The sequence below is a fragment of the Meriones unguiculatus genome, chromosome 7 (assembly GCF_030254825.1).
Source record: "Meriones unguiculatus strain TT.TT164.6M chromosome 7, Bangor_MerUng_6.1, whole genome shotgun sequence".
In the NCBI taxonomy this organism is placed as follows: domain Eukaryota; kingdom Metazoa; phylum Chordata; class Mammalia; order Rodentia; family Muridae; genus Meriones; species Meriones unguiculatus.
The window spans coordinates 23,831,794-23,850,756 of record NC_083355.1 but is presented as its reverse complement, the minus strand read 5'-3'; the positions used below and the strand labels follow the sequence as shown (position 1 = coordinate 23,850,756).

The following is an 18,963-nucleotide window of genomic DNA, read 5'->3' as shown; positions in this document are numbered from 1 at the left end:
CCCCGGCCTCCAGCCCAGCCCGCGGGCGCGGCCTAACTGCTCCCCCGCTGTTTGCCCCCCGGCGCCCGAGGGTCGCCGTACCTGGGCGGCGGCCTCCAGCTTGCCCTCGAAGGTGAAGTCCAGCAAGTCGGGCTTGAGGCAGAGGCTGTAGTTGATGGGCGACACCTCGGCGGGCAGCCGCTCGAAGGGCCGCTTCTCCGGCATCGCGGCGAGGCCCAGGCAGTGGAGGTGGCGGCGGCGGCGAGAGGAGCGGCTGAGGAGGAGAAGGAGGGGAGGAGGCGGAGGGCCGAGGAGGAGCAGGCGGCGAGCGAGGGAGGGGGCGGCGGCGGCTAGCCACATCCACCGGGCGCGGGCGACCGCCTGCCGAGAGCCGCCGGGGAGGCTGGGGCGAGGGGGTGGGCAGACCCAGCGGGCGCCTGGGCCGGGCGGGCGGCGGTGCGGGCGGGCTGCCTACGGGGAAGGGGGCGGAGGGGAGGGCAGGGGAGGAGGGCAGGCGGGGAGGCGGCGGCGGCGGCGGCGGCTGCGTGCGCGGCCCCGCGGGGCGGGCGCGCCCCCGCCCAGGGCGCGCGCCGGGGGCGGGGCGGGGCGCCGAGGGCGCGGCCCCCGGACGGGAAGGCGCGGGGCGGCTCCGCGCGCTGCACCTGTCGGCGGCGCCGCTCGGCCCGCGGCAGGAAGGGGCCGCGGAGGGAGGCTCCTGGGCGCTGTGGGAAATGGAAGCCCGCGCGGCGGTCGGTTCCGCCGGGGTGACGTGTGGAAACAGCCGTTCCGCCGCCGCGGGGTAACCCTGACCTGAGGCTCTCTGTTGAGTAGCCGGCTGAAGGCGCTGACCTGAAAACCGGGTTTACCGGGGGACCTTTCGTGCTCCGATCGCCCCGACCGGGGAGATCTGGACCTTTGGGAGATGATTTAGAAAGACCGGATGCCTCAGGGCTGGGCACGGAGGCCGAGGCAGGAGGGTGATCCCGGGCCAGCCTGGCCTCCAGAGTGAGTTCTAGGGTAGTCCGCTCACAGAGGAAGATTTTTATTTGAAGAACGCAGATAACAATGAATCAAATAAATACGCCTCCGGATTCTTCCCTTCTAGGCACTGAACGCATAGTTTCAGGGGTAGGCAAGCACTCTGCCCCTGAACCACACCCCAAGCTCAAGCTCCTTGTTTTTGTTTCTGCTTTTTTTTTAATGAAAATTGTGGCTTTCTCAATCCTGTTGTTCTCTCTCTAATATGGACCTATGTTTAAATCAAGGGAAATATAGTTATTTCTAAAAGCATTTTTTAAAAATAGAAACCTGTAAGGTAGAGCCAAAACTTAATATCCAAAACTCAGCGGAGAATGTCGTACTGGACAAGCAAGCACTGTGCCATAGACATTACACTGAGAACCACTGGGTGGAATTAAAACAAGGGAAATTAATGCAGCTCATCACATTTAACCCAATATATCCAGAATACGGTAATTTCGCCATGTAATGAATTTTTTTTTCCGAGATAGGGTTTCTCTTGGCTGCCCCGGACTTGATTTGTAGACCAAGGTGGCCTCAAACTCACAGAGATCTGCCTGCCTCTGCCTCCCTGAGTGCTGGGATTACAGGCGTGGTCCACCCAGCGCATGCAATGAATTTTAAAAATGTTACTGAGGGCTCTGGCAGTGATGGTACAGTCCTTTAATCCCAGCACTGGGGAGGCAGAGGGAGGGGAATCTCTGTGGGTTTGAGGCCAGCCTGGTCTACAGAGTGAGTTCCAAGACAGCTAGGGCTACACAGAGAAGCCCTGTCTTGCAAAAAAAAAAGGAAAAAGTGTTAATGAGATATTTATTAGACGGACTCAATGTGTATTGAATGTTTACAGCCCCCCTCGATTCTGACTATCATCATTTCAGGTGCTTGTTGCTCACACATGGCTAATGGCTCTTGTGTTGGGCATCACAGTTTGGGATACTCAACCTGCGCTGTTTTCCTCTGAATCCTACACGCTTTTTAGAAAGGCAGATTAGAAAGGTGCAATCCTTTATGAGTCTTTAAAGCCAGGCCCAGTGGCACGTTCCTGTAATCCCAGCACTGAGGGAGGCTGAGGCAGGCGGATTGCTGTGAGTTTGAGGCCAGCCTGGCAAGTCCAGGGCAGCCAAGGCTACACAGAGATACCCTGTCTCTAAAAACAAGAAAAACAAAATAAAACTTATTTTGGGACTGGAGAGATGGCTCAGCGGTTGAGAGCACTGACGCTCTTTCTGAGGACCCGAGTTCAGTTCCCAGCACCCACATGGCAGCTCACATCTGTCAGTTACTCCAGGATCTGACATCCTCACACACATACATGCAAGCAAAATACCAGTGCACATAAAACAAGAATAAAAAGCTATTAAAAACAACAACAACAACAAAAGAATGTTCCTGACCCTGTATACAGCTAAGAATTGGCAGAGCTGGCTTTGGGACCCAGTTGTTTCTTTTCTCTCCTTGAGAACTTTACCACAGCTTTCTCCTTCATAACTCTGCCATTTTGTTTTATTCTAATCCAGCTGTGTATCAGCTCCTCAAAATGTTACCATTGTGAAAAAGGCCAAAAGGCTTCCTCACGTCAAAGCAAAATTGATTTATAACCACTTCAGGCTGTCCATGAGCTATTTTCTCAGACTTCTTTCTTACCCTTTAACATAAATTCTCCAGTCTAACCCGTTTACTGTCTAGCCCTTACATTGCTTTTTACCATTGCTTAAGAATTAGTGCCAGAATGGCTTAATGGCTTCCTCCTCATTTTATTTATTTATTTATTTATTTATTTATTTTGTCAAACTCGTGCCCCTCCCTTCCTCACCTTGCCAGGAAGAGTCCTCACTGACTAACTCCACCCAGCTCTAGCCCCTTCCGATTAGCTCCAGAACTCACTTTGCTGATTAATTTGGAATTGTTCTTATGTTTTGCAATTGAATATTTAGGGGTTTTGTTTTTGTTTTTTAGATCTTGGCAAGATAAATACTAGCAAGAGCTGGCTTGCTTGTTTGATTTTTGATTGTGTGTGTGTGTGTGTGTGTGTGTGTGACAAAGTCCCACTCTATAGCCCATGCTGGCCTCGAATTCAGTATATAGGCCTGGCTGGCAAGGAACTTTCAGCAATTTTCCAGCTTCCCTCCTCCCAGGTGGTTACAGGCATGCATCACCACCAGTTTTCTTATTTTCCTTTTCTCCTCCACTTCTTTTCTTTCTTGCTTTCTTTTTAAGACAGGGTCTCGCTATGTAGCCCTGGCTAGCATGGAATTATCTATGTAAACAGGCTGGCTCCTAGCCCTCAAAGATCTGCCCGCCTCTGCTTTTCTACACGTTAGGATTAAAGACATGAGCTACCATGCCATGTTTCTTTTCTTTTATTTTTGAGACAGCATCTCACACTGAAGCCCCAGATGGCCTTAAAATACATAGTTATCCTCCTGCCTCAGCTTCCTGGGTGCTGGGATTACAGACTTGAGCCAGCACATTTAGCTCTCTCCTTTTTTTTTCTGCTTCATTTACTTTTTAAAGAGCTCATTCTCTGCGTCTTTTATTGCTTTCAGTACTAAGCCCTGAACAAAGTACATCTCACTTGTTACTGAGCTGACTCACAGTAAGAGAATATATTATTCAGTCTGTGTTGTCTTTTCTGTACAAGATCTGTGCCCCACACAGAAACTGTGAACCTAAGACTATAGACAATCTTCTTTTATTAAATCACAGAGTTAAAAAATGAAAATGCAAATGGGCTGGGGTATAAGCTTAGTGGTGGACTGCTGGCCAGCCATGTGCTTAAAAGGTCCAAGGTTCAATTCCTAGCCCCCCCACACTCCAAAAACCAACTTCAGTCATTGGTGATTTTGAACTTGCTGAGAAGGAAGCGAATAACCCTATCAGCCCCATACCTGATCCCATAATGGAGCAGATTTCAGCCTATCAGGTCATTTCCTACCTGGGACTGGCTACTTCCTAATATGCATTCCATCAAGGCTTCTCTAAGACAACTGAAATGGAGAACTGCAGGGCACTTAGAAATTCTCCACGGAGCTTTCGACAGAACAGGAAAGCCAATGATGGCACAAGATCATCAGCCTTTTACCAGATTTCTAGGTATCTGTTTACCAAGACCTTAAAAATGTACGAGTTAAAAAACAAACAAACAAACAAACAAAAAAAAATGCTACCATGTTGCCTGCATTAGCCAGGTGTGATGTTCAAGGCCAGCCTGCTCTCCTTAGTGAGTTCCAGCACAGCCAGGGCTGCATAGAGAAACCCAGTCTAAAGAAACCCAAAACAATAATAAATACATGAAAACTTAAAAATAGACTGGGGATATAGCTCAGCGGTGTAGTGCTTGCTTGCCCTGAGCTCAGCGCAAATTTGTCCTTAGGACAAAAGGAGATAATTTCAGTGTCATCTGACCAAGAACAAGTCATATTTCCTGCCTTGGTTTCACAATCCAAAAATGACATATGTGCTTCAATTGTGGCTTGAAATCTTCTGTGAAGAAGTCTTACCATTTTTGTAATATGAGTGGGTAAAGGGCTAGCATAAAGGATACATAAAGGAAATGCAGATGACTGAAAGGAATGATTCACAGCAAAGATAAAATGAAGAAGTTAGAGTAGGGAACCAAAATATCCAGGCAGGAGTAAACCACTGGCTTCGGAACATGGAATGAGGACAGAACCCACCATGTTAGATCAAAACAAAACATCACTATTCCTGACTTGGAAATTATGGCCTCAACGTCGATTTCAAGGATGGAAATTATAACTCCGATTCTACTAACATGAGTCTTACCTGTGGAATGTGATGAAGGGGTTCCGAAAGCCGGGGATGCAGAAAGTCGGAGCGCAATCCATCAAGAACTGACGCCAGCCTTGACTTCTGAAAGTTAAAATGGCTGTTGTAATGACACTTGGAAGCATAAATAAACAGTGTCGCTGCTCTCCTGTGTCCTTCATGAAAGGGAAGTAGGCTAAGTCAATATGCATTAAGTTTAGTATAATTGCAAGGCATGTGTGTTGGTGCTTGCCTTAAATCCCAGCACTCAGGAGGCACAGGCTAGCTGATCTTTCTGAGTTTGAGGCCAGCCTGACGTACATGATGAGTACTGGGCCATTAATTTTTTTCTTTTCAACCTCTTTAAACGGAGATCTTAGCAAGATGGCTCAACAGGTAAGGGAACCAGCCACCAAGCCCGATGGTTAGATGTCTGGAACCCATGGTGGAAGGAGAGAACCAGCTCCTGCAAGCTGTCCTCTGTCCTCATGCATGCTATAACAGTGTGTGCATGACCAAATAAATAAATATTTAGTAGAAAAAGAAAACGTTATCCTTATATATCTATACGCTGTATTATATGATAGCTTTTTGTTTGTCTAGTTGTGTGTGTGTGTGTATTTGGCTTTTGACTTTTCAAGACAGGGTTTCTCTGTGTAGTCCTGGCTATCCTGGAACTCTGAAGACCAGGCTGGCCTCGATCTCAGAGATCTACCTGCATCTGCCTCCTGAGTGTTGGAATTAAAGGTGTGTACCACCACTGCCTGACTGATAGAGATCTTTCTCAGTTTTTTTCTCTCTCTCTCTTCTATGGCACTGACCCAGGGTCTTGTTCATGATAGGCAAGCATTCTTTCTACCACTGAGCTACACCCCAGCCCTGATTTATTTATTTGAGAATGGCGATGATACTCTGCAGACCCAGCTGAGGCCAAAGATTAGTCCTATTTAGGCCAAAAGATTTCTGTTTCTCTTGGTATCTTTCCATCAGGAAATTGAAAGAGTCATACATTTCCACCTGCCTTGTTTCCTTTTGAGCCCCACCCCTGCCCCCTCCGGCGCTTCTGGTCCTTTTCTCATAATCATTACTTCCAGCTTATTTACCACCCTGAATGACTGGCAGCAGTATGACAGACCCCACCCCTTCTTCACCGGTGATCTTCAGACTGAGTTGGGCCTGTTCGCCTCTCTTCTGTTGGGAAAGGTGAGCCACCAGAACTTTGCAGAATGTGTGTTAGGGAGTGAAGCCAACAGCTGCAGGCAAGAATGCAGATGTCTGTGTCTGCAGCGTGGGTTTCTGGAATGCTGCAGCAACACTTCTCACTTCTCGTGGATTCCCAAGTCTTTAAAGGTTACAGTGTTCTGGGCGCTGGCATGCTGGCGGCATTGGGTTTCAACCACATTTGCGTTGACTTAGGAAAAAAAAAAAATCCATACAGGAGATGGCTCAGTGGGTGGAGGCCCTTGTCACTCAGGCCTGGTAACCTGAATTCCACACCCGAAGAGTCTATGTAAAAGTCTAAGGAGAGAGCAGACTCCACAATGTTGTCCTCTCATCACATTCATGATGTGGCACCTGCACCAACACACATGAATCACTCACACATGGACAGATCATACATAAATCAGGGAAGGGGGGAAGGACTAGGGGAAGAGGAGGGAGGGGGAAATGCATTCAGGATGTATAATTAATTAAAAAATAATAAGGGCTGGAGAGGTGGTTGGGAGGTTAAGGGCACTTGTTGATCTTTCAGAAGACACAGATTCGGTTCCCAGAATACACATGGTGGCTGACAACCATCTGTTACTCCAGCTCTAGAGAACCTAATTCTCTCTTCTTGCTTCCCTGAACACTACAAGTGTGGTACACAGACATGCATGCAGACAAAAAAAAAAAAACAAAAAAAAACCCACAAAGATAACTTTAAAAAAAATGAATTAAAAAAAAAATAAAACATTGTGGACTCAACCTGAACCAGAGCATTGGTGTAACCAAGAGGGTTAGAAGCCTCAACAGCACAATAGCCACAGGGCCCCAATTTATCCGCCCTCAGCTTTTTCTGTTTGTTTCTTAAATCCTTGTCAAGAAGAATTGACATCAGAATTAGGCCTCCCCCAGTCTCTGATCCCAAACCCAGCAGAGAGACTAGCCCAGCCCTTGTTCAACCCCAGGTTAAGGGTGTGGCGAAGAGAGATGAGGGACACAAAGGTCTGCCTCCGCCCACGGACTCTCACGGGGTGTGACTTTACAACAGCAATTCGCCCTGGAGTCTTAGCCACATAACTAACTGAAGATGACAGCCCTCTACCGCCAGCCTGTCAAGACAATGAAAAAGCCTGGGAGACCAGGTGTGGCAGTAAAAGCCTGTCATCACAGCGCTAGAGAGGTGGAGGTGCAGAATGAAGAGTTCAAGGTCATCTTCAGCTACTCAGGGAATTTGGGGCAGCCTCGGTTACATGAGACCCTGTCTCAAAAACTGGAGAGAGAGCTGGGAATTGGCCCAGCTGAAAGTTGCCGTGTCCCTAAGGGACAAACAACAGCAGAGATGAAAGGAGAGAGGTTGTAAGGCCAGCATCTGGGGCATGTCCATTTTCAGATATTACATATTTTTCTCTGGAAAAGAGTCTTAGTAAGGAACCTGCTCTTCAGAGCCCGCTCTCCAGAATCCTTTTCAAAATCGTAAATACAATCTAAGATGTAGATGCAAGCACCTCTGTATTCTGAGCCAAGTCAAAGAAACCAAAGAGACAAAAGAAAAAAAAAAAAGCGATTGAGCCTGTTCATTAGCCCCGAGGAGCCCGCACATTCAGGTTTCTGGATATGGTCTATTTTAGCTCAAAGTGTGATCACACTATATAAAATACACATTCACCGAGAACTGAGAGACATAGCAAGAATACTGTAGGGACCTGACATCAGAAACTGGGGCAGGTCAAGAAAGAAAGAAAGGAAGGAAGGAAGGAAGGAAGGAAGGAAGGAAGGAAGGAAGGAAGGAAAAAATCCCTCAGTCAAGAGACAAAAGACACAATTTAAGTCATTCAAGAGAAATTTATATTCTTATTGCCCCATTCCTATGTCAGCTAGAACTGCAAGTCACTGTGTTATTCCAGTCTGCGTAAGCCAGCCCTTGTGCAAACTCTGGGGTGTCCTGTCTGGGTGCACATCTGCGCTTAGAGATGCCAAACTATGTCACCTCTCTCTAACCCTGTGTACTTTTGTTAAGTAATCATTGTTTTCTTAACCTAAATCAAGAAGAGCTCAGTAGATCGCAGGGGAGGTGATAGAGAGCTTGACAGAAAAGGCTAGCGCGACTGTCAGCCAGGGCGAAGCATTCATCAGCCCTGTCCCCTTCCACGTAGACAAGGAATTGGAATACTGGAGTTCCAGTCAGATCAGATTCACACAGGAATCTTGCAAGTCGAAATTCCAAAAGCAGGTGTGTCCCATCCTTTTCCTTAAAATAACTAACTAACTAAATAAATAAATGAACAAATAAATAAATAAATAAATAAATAAATAAATAAATAAATAAATGGGAATTGGAATGAGAGATGGCTTGCTGCTCCTGCCAAGGACCTAGCACCCACACCAGGGAGCTCACAACCACCAATGGCTCCAGCGCCAGTGGATTTGACTAGCTCTTCTGGCCTCCGTAGGCAGTACAGCAATGTGTAACCTTGAGGCAGGCAGTCTGGTCTACGCAGCCGGGGGACAAAAAGAGAGACCCTGCCTCGAGGTAAAAGGCAAACTGAGGTTATCTTATAACCTTCACACTCCAGTCAAGTGTGGCGTGTGCCCTGCACACACACACACACACACACACACACACACACAAACAGCAGGAATTCAGCTGGGCACAAAGCTCATTTGCTTAGCATGTATGAGGCCCTGAGTTCCATCTCCACATTGCCAAAATGAAACAAGACAACTACAGCAAAACAACAGAGACATGAAAATCAAGAAATTCAGATTCAAATAGGAAAACCTCCAAGTCTTCCTTTTTTCATAACTGTTCTCCCACTTTGTGGTAAAGGGCCATAGAAAGGTCTGCTGGGTCAGAACCTTAAGATTCTTAGGTTGCATTTCAAGACTAGCCAAAATGAGTAGCAAGCCAGTTCATTTCTCTTTTCAGGCCAAAGATCCAGCAATCTGCCAAGGCTGATTACATACAAGCAAAGACTGGAAGCATGATGAGAATGGGTTCAGACCCCCCAGCCCTAGCTGCTGTCCCAAGACTCTGCCCTCTGTAACCGACAGAGAACAAGTGTCCAAATATCAGAGGAGCCACCCATGCCCTAGGTTTTATAGGACTGCAGATGCGCTCTGCCACTGTGGTCACAAGCCAGGCCAAGGTCTGGGAAATTCCAATACTCTGGCATTTGAGTTTAAAGAAAAATGAAAGGATTGAATGCCCTGGAGTCAAGGGAAAGAGGGCACGTGAACAGGTGGTGTCAAGGTCGGGTAACAGGAAGGAGACAGAAAGATCTGATTGCTGGAGTAACCAGGCTGCTCAAATGAAAGTAACAGAATCCTCCTGCCCAGGGCCAGCCCATGCTGAGTGGAGTGCTCCAGCTGAGCACAGCAGGGCTCTTTCCTTTTTCCTTCTTTTATTTTTTATTTATTTGTGAGATAGAGTCTTGCTACATAGCCCTTGATGGCCCGGAACTCACTGTATAGAGCAGGCTGGCTCCTCATCATATCTCTGCCTCCTGAGTGCAAGTATGACAGGCTTGTGTGTACCAACCGTGCCCAGCCAGGATAGCTATTTTTCAGGCCCACTCTGGAATAACAATGTTCCAGCCTCTGTTTGGCAGGCTTCTCTCCTGGATGTCTGACAAGTCCTAAAAGGCCAAACAATAGGGTAATCCATTAGGGAAAAAAGAAGGGATGACTTCATTAGAACAAAATATTCTCCTTCAGCGTTTGTGAAGGGCCTCAGAACTGCTTTACAAAATCGAATCTCCTCATCTGTCAGTGGGAAGACCCAACCTAGCAAGAGAAACAAGTTTTCTAGCCATACGTGTGTGTGGTTAATCTGAGGATTTTAGCTCTTACACAAACACTGACTGAAAAGCTGCAAATCAAGTGTCCACTTTATTTAATAGTTGATCCATTACTGCACCGAATGATTAAAAGTGTATTTACATGGTTCCCACAGGGTAAAGGGGACAGAGTGAAAATCCATGGAGCAGAAGGTTCCATCCTCTTTATCATGGTCACGGTTAGAGGTACGCTCTACTCTCACCAGCCAGGTCAGAGGTTTGCCAGGAAAAAGGAAAAAAAAAAAAAGGACTACTTAGTTGAATTTGAATTTGTCTTAAAAGACTTATTTTTGATATTCTATTTAACCGGTATAGGCATTTTGCCGGAATGTATGCCCGTTCACCCTGTGAGTATCTGACTCCTGCCAGAAGAGGGCACTGGGTCCCCTAGGACTAGAGTTACAGGCAGCTGTGAGCTGACCCGTGGGTGCTTGGAATCAAACCCGGATCCCCTGGGAAAGCAGCCAGTGCTCTCTAATCACTAGGCATCTCTCCAGCCCTACAGTGCAACTTTGGACAAACCATGTGTTGTTTTGCTTTAAACAAGGAAGGCTTCATTTTAGCTCCTTGATGGAGGGTACAGTTCACCATAGCAACAGTAACTTGAAGCACCTGGTCACAACAGCAAGCAGAGGCCAGTGAATCCCAATAGGGTTCTTGTTTGTTTGTTTGTTTGTTTAGCATCAAATATTTAATCTCCAATATTTCATGGTATATGCTTATATTAAAAATGTGTATGCTTGGGGCTGGAGAGATGGCTCATTGGCTAAGAGCACTGCATGCTCTTCCAAAGGACTCAGGTTCAATTCCCAGCATCCACATGGCAGCTCACAACTGTCTACAACTTCAGTTCCAGGGATTCTGATACCTTTGTGCCAATGCGCAGAAAATAAAATTAAATAAATTGTTTTTTAAAAAATGTGTCTGCTGCAGGGCAGTTGTGTCAAGACCTCTGTAATCCCAGCACTCAGAGAGGCAGAGACAGGAGGATCTCTGTGAGTTCTGAGGCCAGGCTGGTCTACAAAGCGGGTCCAGGACAGCCATAGCTACACAGAGAAACCCTGTCTCAAAGTAAATAAATAAATAAATAAATAAATAAGTAAATAAATGTTTTAAAAAGAACTTTAAAATTGCTTTTATTTGCACCAGGCTTTTTCTTGAGAGCTGACTGGCATTCCGTCATGTTCAGTTTTTCAACCTGTGAAACCCTAAATAGGATATTTACCTTAGTGGAAGACAGCACAGGGTAACGCCTTTCTCACCGTTCTGTTGGTGTGAGGAGACACTATGGCCTTATGACCACGGCAAGTCTCATAAAAGAAACCATTTTACTGGGGCTGGCTTTAAAGTTTCAGAGGTTCAGTCCATTAATTATCGTCATGGCGGGAAGCATGGCCTTGTGCAGGCAGGCAGGCAGGGTGCTGGAGGAGCCCAGAGTTCTACACCTTGATCCACAGGCAGCAGAAGGAGACTGTGCCACACCCACTCCAAGAAGGACGTACCCCTTAATGTGCCGCTCCCTTTGGGCCATCTATTCAAACATGGGTCTGTGAGGGCCAGTCCTATTCAAACCACTAGGGACACCATGACCCAGGTGACTCTTATAGGGGAAGGCATCTAACTGGGGGCTTGCTTACAGTTTCAGGGCATAGTCATGACTGAAAGCAAGGCAGCACACACGGTGCTAGAGAACAGCTGGGGCTGCACCTTGACCCATAGGCGGGAAGCAGGGGGAGAGAGAAGCGCTGGGCTGGATATGGGGTCTTGAAACTGCCAACCCCAACCCCAGAGACACACTTCCTCTCCCAAGGCCACACCTCCTAATCCTTTCAAAGAGCTCCGCTCCCCGCTGACTGAGCATGTGAACATATGAGCCTATGAGGGACATCCTCATTCAAACCATCACTGTTCATTTCAACTGGCTCCACAAGAATCCCCTTGTCAGCTGGGTGGGGGTGGCACACACCTTTAATCCCAGCACTCGGGGTACCGAGGCAGGTGGAGCAGCCTGGTCTACAGAGTGAGTTTCAGGACAGCCAGGGCTACACACAGAAACCCTGTCTCAAAAAAAAAAAAAAAAAAAAAAACCGGAACAAAATTAGCTTGCCTCTCCACGTATTTCAGATACTTTACATACCATTTCTGAAATTAGATACTTGTGTTCAGAATCGGGTGGCAATCATTCTGTGTTTTATAAGACGTTACTTTGAGAGTGATATTGGCAAGATTCTGGCAGGTGGCAGCCAAGGGCTGACATACCACACTGAGAAATCAGTGATGTTTTTTGTTTCTCTCTCTCTTGCCACTGGTACTGTTTCAATATACTCTGAGCACTTCCATTATTTGACAATGATTCAGGCTGACATTCCCGACCTGATTCTGCCTCTCCTATGAAAATCAAAGCTTAAATTTACTTCTTTTCATGTATTTATTTATTTAGTCTCTTTTTCTTTCTCTCTCTTTGTTTGTTTGTTTTGAGACAGGGTTTCCTTGTGTAGCCTTAGCAGTCCTGGATCCACTTTGTAGACCAGGCTGGCCTTGAACTCACAGTGATCTGCCTTCCTCTGTCTCCCTGACTACTGGGATTACAAGTGTGTGCCACCACGCCCGGCTTTTATTTGGTTTCTTGAGATAGAGTCTCTCCATGTAGCCCTAGATTTCTGAAACTCATTATGTAGGAAAGGCTGGCCTAGAACTCACAGAGATCCAACTGCCTCTGCCTTCACAGTGCCGAAATCAATGGTGTGTACCGCCCTTGATTTTAAAATTGTTTTATGACATTCATTTATTTATTTATGAGCAAGGGTGTGTAAGTGTCATGGTGCACTCAGAGGACAACTAGCAAGAGAAATCGATTTTGTTTTGTTTTAAATTTTTACGTGTATGTGTGTTTTCCTGCATATATGTCTGTGTACAATATGCCTCTGAGACCAGGAGCAGCATTGGATCTCTTGGAACTCGAGTTACAGATGGTTGTGAAACAACATGTGAATGCTGGGATTTAAACATAGGTCCTCTGGAAAAGCAGTAAAAAAAAAAAAAAATCAGTAAAACCTCTGTTGAGTCATCTCTCTAAGCCCGGGAATCAGTTCTTGCCATGCAGGTCCTGGGATCAAATTTTTTGCTGTTTAGTTTGGTGGAAAATGCCTTTAGCCACTGAGTCATCTCACTGGCTCCCATACTCAAAGTTTCTAATAGGGAAAGGGGGAAAAAATACGTGAAGAGTAAAATGTTCATGGAATCTTTTTTGTTTGCTTTTGCTTTTTTGTTTGTTTTTTTCTTTTTCTTTGTGTGAATCTTTATGCGTAGCATGTGTTAGGACTCATTTTAAAATGCCATGTACGACAGATCTGATATGAAAGAGTTTTATATGGGTAAGGGAAGCAGAAGAGAGTGCGGGCCCGAGTGAGCCATGAGGGTAGAGAGACAGAGGGACAGAGATGGGGGGGGAGTGGGGGGGACCCTGACAGAGAAACCAAAGCAGAGAGGGCAAGAGAGCAAGTGAGAAATGAAGTGACAGGGTGGTCCTTAAATCTTGAGCACAGCTGAACCTGGAGGGTGACACCTGATGACATCATCAGTTACTAGGCAACCCAGAAGCAGGATCCTCTATACTAACACCATGTAGGCACTCATGGATCCCACGGAGCTGGAGAGTAACAGGGAGCTAAGAACCATCCATCCGATGTGGGCGCTGGAAACTGAGCCTGGGCACATTGCAAGAGCAGTGGAGGCTTTCATTACTAAGCCAGCTCTTCCGGCCCTGTTGGTTTGCTGTTGAGGCAAGATCTCACACAGGATCTCTCTAAAGTGGCCTAAAACTCCTTATGTAACCAAAGCTGACTCTGAGTTCATGGCAACCCTCCTACCCCTGTCTCCCAAGTGTTGGGGTTATAGATGTGAGCTATCACATCTGGTATTTTCATATAATTTTTTTTTTCTTTCAGATAGAGTCTTACGTAGCTCAGGGTAGTTTCCTGTCTCTACATCTCAAGTTCTAGGATTATAGATATGATCCACCATAGTTGGCTTTCATGGTATTTTTGAAAAATACTTGCTTATTTAGCAAGGCATGGTGGCACACACCTTTAAGCCCAGGACTCAGGAGGCGGAAGCAGGCACATGTCTGCGAGTCTAAGAGAAAAGGGAGTGACCTAAAACACGCTGAGGTAATCCCTGAAGTGGACTGACAGCCGAGGGCTATGTGCTGGCTGCCTTCCCAACAGCTGAGGATGAGGTCTTTCATTCTGAAAGGAGAATCGTAGCAATTACGGGAAGTGGCCATTCACGGCTTATTGTTCATTCATACATGTTTCTAAAGTAGCTGTTCAAATCTTGCAATTTAGTGCATCAGTTTTTCATTGTTAATTATTGCTATTCCTTAAATTATCTGGATTTGAATGCTTTCTCAGGTATTTCTTCCTTCTTAATGGTTAGCTCATTTTCTTTGTTTTTAATCTTTTGGGATTTTGATTTGGCTTGGTCTAGTTTGGTTTTTTTGTTGTTTGATTTTTTTTTTTTCTCCCCAAGACTGGGTTTCTCTGTGTAGCCCTGGCTGTCCTGGAACTCACTCTGGAGACCAGGCTGGGCTCAAGCTCAGAGATCTGCCTGCTTCTGCCTCTCAAAAGCTGACATGAAAGGCATGCGCCACAATCACCCCAGGCTTTTTTAGGGCTTTTTAAGGATTTTTGTTATTTTTGTTATGTGTAAGCTCGGCATGTGGGTGTGTGCACATGGGTGCAAGTGTCCTCAGAAGCATCCGATTCCCCTGGAGCTGGAGGTACAGGTGGTTGTGAGCTACCTGAAAAAAATGTCTTTTAGTTTTGATGGTCTAATATAATGCACACACATTATATACTCAAACAAAACATACAAAAATTTTAAATTATATAGAATTTAAGAGCTAGAAAGAACTTCAAAGATTATCTAGTTCAACAACCAATATTACAGAAGAAATCAAGGCACTAAGAGAGTCTAGACACAAATAAACGACTTTATGGCACTAATGCTAAGGAGATGCTAGTGACCACCACAAAAGAATGTCTGATTTTTTTTTTCTTTGTGTAGACCAGGCTGGCCCCATACTTATAAAGATCTGCCTGCTTCTGCCTACTGAGTGCTGGGATCAAAGGCGTGTGCTACCAGTACCCACCGACCAGGGTTATCTTTTCCCTTCTTTCTCTAGATTTCTTCTTTGCATTCATTCTCTACCGGTGCCTGTAGAAACTATAAGTACCCCCCCCAAAAACTAAAAACATAGAATCTGGTTTATTTTTTAAGGACTGAACTGGTGATTATTTTTATGGAGTATCTAGATTCACTCAGTGAAAATCAAAGATAAACAACCCGAGGGAAAGCACCGCAAGCTTTCCGGAGCTGGGCAAACGCTGTGCCCGCATTTCAGGCCCTGAGGGGTTGGTTCAGCACAGGGAACCAAGCATTCCCGAAAGGTGCCATGTTGTCCACATTGAGCATTCCGTGTATTCTAACATTCACAGGCCGCTTATTATGTATAACCATCTGTTTCCACTCTTTGTTTCTTTGTTTCTTCCTTTTTCTTTGTTTCTTTCCTCCTACCATTCTTTTTTGAGACAAGGGTCTCACACTGTAGCCCTGGCTGGAAGCCACTGTGTAGACCAAGCTAGCCTAGAATCTACCAAGATTTGCCTACCTCTGCCCCCAGAGTGCTGAGATCAAGGGCATGTGTCACCATGACTGGCCCTTCGTCGTCGTTGTTTATCAATTTATTTTATGTGTATGGATGTTTTGCCTGCATGCAAGTCTGTGTCCTTGGAGAGCACTGGATCCTCTGGAAATAAATAAATAAAATGTGCTGGAAGCCAAATCCAGGTCCCCTGTGGGAGCAGCTAGTACTCTTGAGCGGCCATCTCCCCAGATGCACCGTCAACCCTCTGTCTTTTGTGGGTGGTGGGATTTTGTTTGTTTTAAGATAAGGTCTCATGTAGCCCAGGCTGGCCTTAGTTCAAGTTCACTAAGAACCCAGGCTCCTCATCCTCCCACCTCCACCTGCCACGTGCTGAGATTATAGGTTTGTGCCATCACATCCGGCTTTTCCTTCCTTTTCTTTCTTTGTTTAATTCGTATTTGTTCACTAGCACACACATCAAATAGAGCTGGTCTGTGTTTGCGTGATCCAGCTTGATTTTTTTTTTTTCTCCCTCTTTCTTTGAGGCAGGGTGACAGTACGTAGCTCAGGCTGGCCTCAAAATTTGTCTCCACCTGCCTCAAGCTCCTGAATGCTAGGTTTCCAGGCATGGTCCACAATGCCTGGCCAATGACCTTGCTTTGAATTCAGAACTAAGCGCTTCCATGGTGTGGATTGCAAACCCAAGGTAGCAGAACAGCTGAGTTCTATTTTGGCTCTTCCCTGCTTATTGTCAACAGCCAGAGTTTCTGTCACAGTTAAGAGGCTAAGAGGCAGTAATTATTCAAGAGGGTCTTTAGCAATGCCCCACATCCACTTAAAAATGACACAAGAAAAAAAAAGAAGAAGAAGAAGAAGGAGGAGGAGGAGGAGGAGGAGGAGGAGGAGGAAGAGAAGCAGCAGCAGCCAGGTGTGACTTTTAATCCCAGCACTCGGGAGGCAGAGGCAGGTGGATCTCTGTGAGTTCAAGGCCAGCCTGGTCTACAGACTGAGCTCCAGGACAGCCAGGGCTACACAGAGAATCCCTGTCTCAAAAACAAACAAACAGGGCTGGAGAGATGGCTTAGAGGTTAAGAGCCCTGACTGCTCTTCCAGAGATCCAAAGTTCAATTCCCAGCAGCCACCTGGTGGCTCACAACCATCTATAATGAGATCTGGCGCCCTCTTGTGTCGTGCAGGTGCACATGCACATGCATACAGAACTCTGTATACATAATAAGTAAATAAATAAATTCTTTAAAAACAAACAAGACAAGTCAGCTACATGCATTTTACTTTAACGGAATAATTTGAAAAAAAAACCACAATAAAAAACATTCTAGAAGTTATTACTTCCTGAGAAGTATATGTGTGAATGTATATTTTATTTTATTGTCTTTTGAGACAGGGTCTCAGTATGTGGCCAAGGCTTGCCTTTAGCTTTTAGGGATCCTCCTGCCTCTGTCTCACCAGTGCTGGGATTACCAGGCTACGTCACCACACTCAGCTTCCCTTGTCTTCCTTTTCATCATATCTTAGAGAGACGTGAATTCCTGTCACACAGATAAATGAATGTGTAAAGCGAGTTGGAGCATACCTAAGGACAGAAACTGTGTCACAAAGGAATCCCAGCACTGGGGAGGTGGAGGCAGGAGGATCAGTTCAGTGCCAGCCTCAGCTACCTAGTGAGTTCAAGGTCAGACGTGCAACCCATTTCAACAAAAAGAAAAAAGAAAAGGAAGGTTTTTTTTTGTTGTTGTTGTTGTTTTATTTACTTTAGGGGCCGTAGATATGACTCTGGGAGTTAAGAGCATTGGCTGCTCTCCCAGAGGGACCATGTTCTGTTCCCAGAATCCACATAGCAGCTCACAGCCACATGTAACTTCAGCTCCAGCAGATCTGATGCCTCCTTTTGGCCTCTCAGGCTCTGCATCCCTATTGTGCACAGACACACATGCAAGCAAAACACCCATACACAAAAATTAAAAGTTAAAAAAAAATGTAATAATAAAATTTGTCGATGGATGTCATGGCACAGGCCTTTAATCTCAGTACTCAGGAGGCAGAGGCAGGCAGATCTCTGAGGTTCAGGCCAGCCTGGTCTACAGAGTGAATTCCAGGACAGCCAGGGCTACACAGAAAAACCTTGTCTCAGAAAAATAGATATAGATAGATAGATAGATAGATAGATAGGTAGATAGACAGATAAACAAAATAACTATGTTTTCTCTGCCCAGGGCTGTTTATTCTTCAGCAAGCTCTCTGGTTAATATCAAGATTGTGGCTTATTGATTCATTTGCTTTTTTTTTTTTTTTTTCCTTGATACAGAGTCTGTCTCACTGTGTAGCCCTAGGTGTCCTGGAACTCACTTTGTAGACTAGGCAGGCCTTAAACTCAGAAATCTACTTGCTTCTGCCTCCTGAGATTAAAGACATGTGCTGGGATTAAAAGCGTGTGCCATCACTGCCCAGCTTGGACTCCAGGATCTTTGAAAATGAATTTTTCAGCTGAGCATGATAATGCACACCTACAATCCCAGTTCTCAGGAGGCAGAGGCATGAGAGCAGGAGTATTGTTGGGAAAGGGAGATTAGCCTGATCTACATACAAGTTCCAGGCCAGCCTGAGCCTGTGTGAGACTGTGTCTCGAAAGGAAAAAAAGAAAGAAAGAAAGAAAGAAAGAAAGAAAGAAAGAAAGAAAGAAAGAAAGAACACATGAACCTTTTTCTTTACCCAAAACAAGAGAAGTCAAAAACAAAAATAATGCTCACACTTTATCACAGAAGCAAGAGGCGAAGAAAGAAATGAATCGGCAGTAGTCTGCCGTAAGGAATGGTTCAGGTGATAGCCAGTTACCAAGAGGCAGGGAACTGGCTGTGGTTACTAGTGATTTTTTCCCACCAGTAGCTGTCATCACAGTTTCCAGAAAAGCTGCCAAGAAATAGCAGGAATTAGCATTTCACACAACCACTCCCACATGCAGAAACACACACTCAGAGGCCTTGGAACTTTTCCCAAGTGCTCTTTGCCCTCCTGCCTTCCCTTTCCTCCCACCATTCCAGATAAACAGCCAAGGTGTTTGACTCACCTTGAGGAGAAGACTTCAGCTCTGGAAGGTGCCTCCCTCTGCATCTCGGCTGTTGCTAAGAATTAGAAGAAAAACCCAGGGATAAACATCCTACCCCACTTTCCCTTCTCCCTTTCTCCTCTGGCTGCTTCTCTAAACAATCTCCCTCCTCGCTATTTAGACACTGAGCACACACACTCTTGCAGCCAGCCACCCAGACGTTCGGTTTTCATTCCAACAAAATGTGACTTGATTACGTTGTACCCCAACACCGCAGCAACCTCCGGCCCATTGTTGGGTCTTAATAGATGTTTGAATAGCCTTGCCTGAATTGGCCTCAGGCATCTCCTGAATCTCACAGCGTGCTAGGACTGTAGGAGACTGACTGACAGGCCAACTGCTTCCTGTCTGGGGAAATCCACCCAGAGACCAGAAGACATAGA

General features: G+C 45.9%; 1 protein-coding gene across 1 annotated transcript in view; it reads right to left on the bottom strand.

The window, feature by feature from the left end:
- Npepps (aminopeptidase puromycin sensitive) overlaps positions 1-18,687 on the bottom strand; it is a 93,350-nt gene extending 74,663 nt beyond the window's left edge. The window contains exons 1-3 of the mRNA XM_021642015.2: positions 18,542-18,687; positions 4,786-4,872; positions 82-253 (exon numbers count right to left, since the gene is read on the bottom strand). Of these exons, the coding sequence (XP_021497690.2) occupies positions 82-253; positions 4,786-4,872; positions 18,542-18,585 (303 nt within the window). The 5' untranslated portion in view covers positions 18,586-18,687. The remainder of the gene's footprint in view (positions 1-81; positions 254-4,785; positions 4,873-18,541) is intronic.
- Positions 18,688-18,963: the final 276 nt, after the last annotated feature.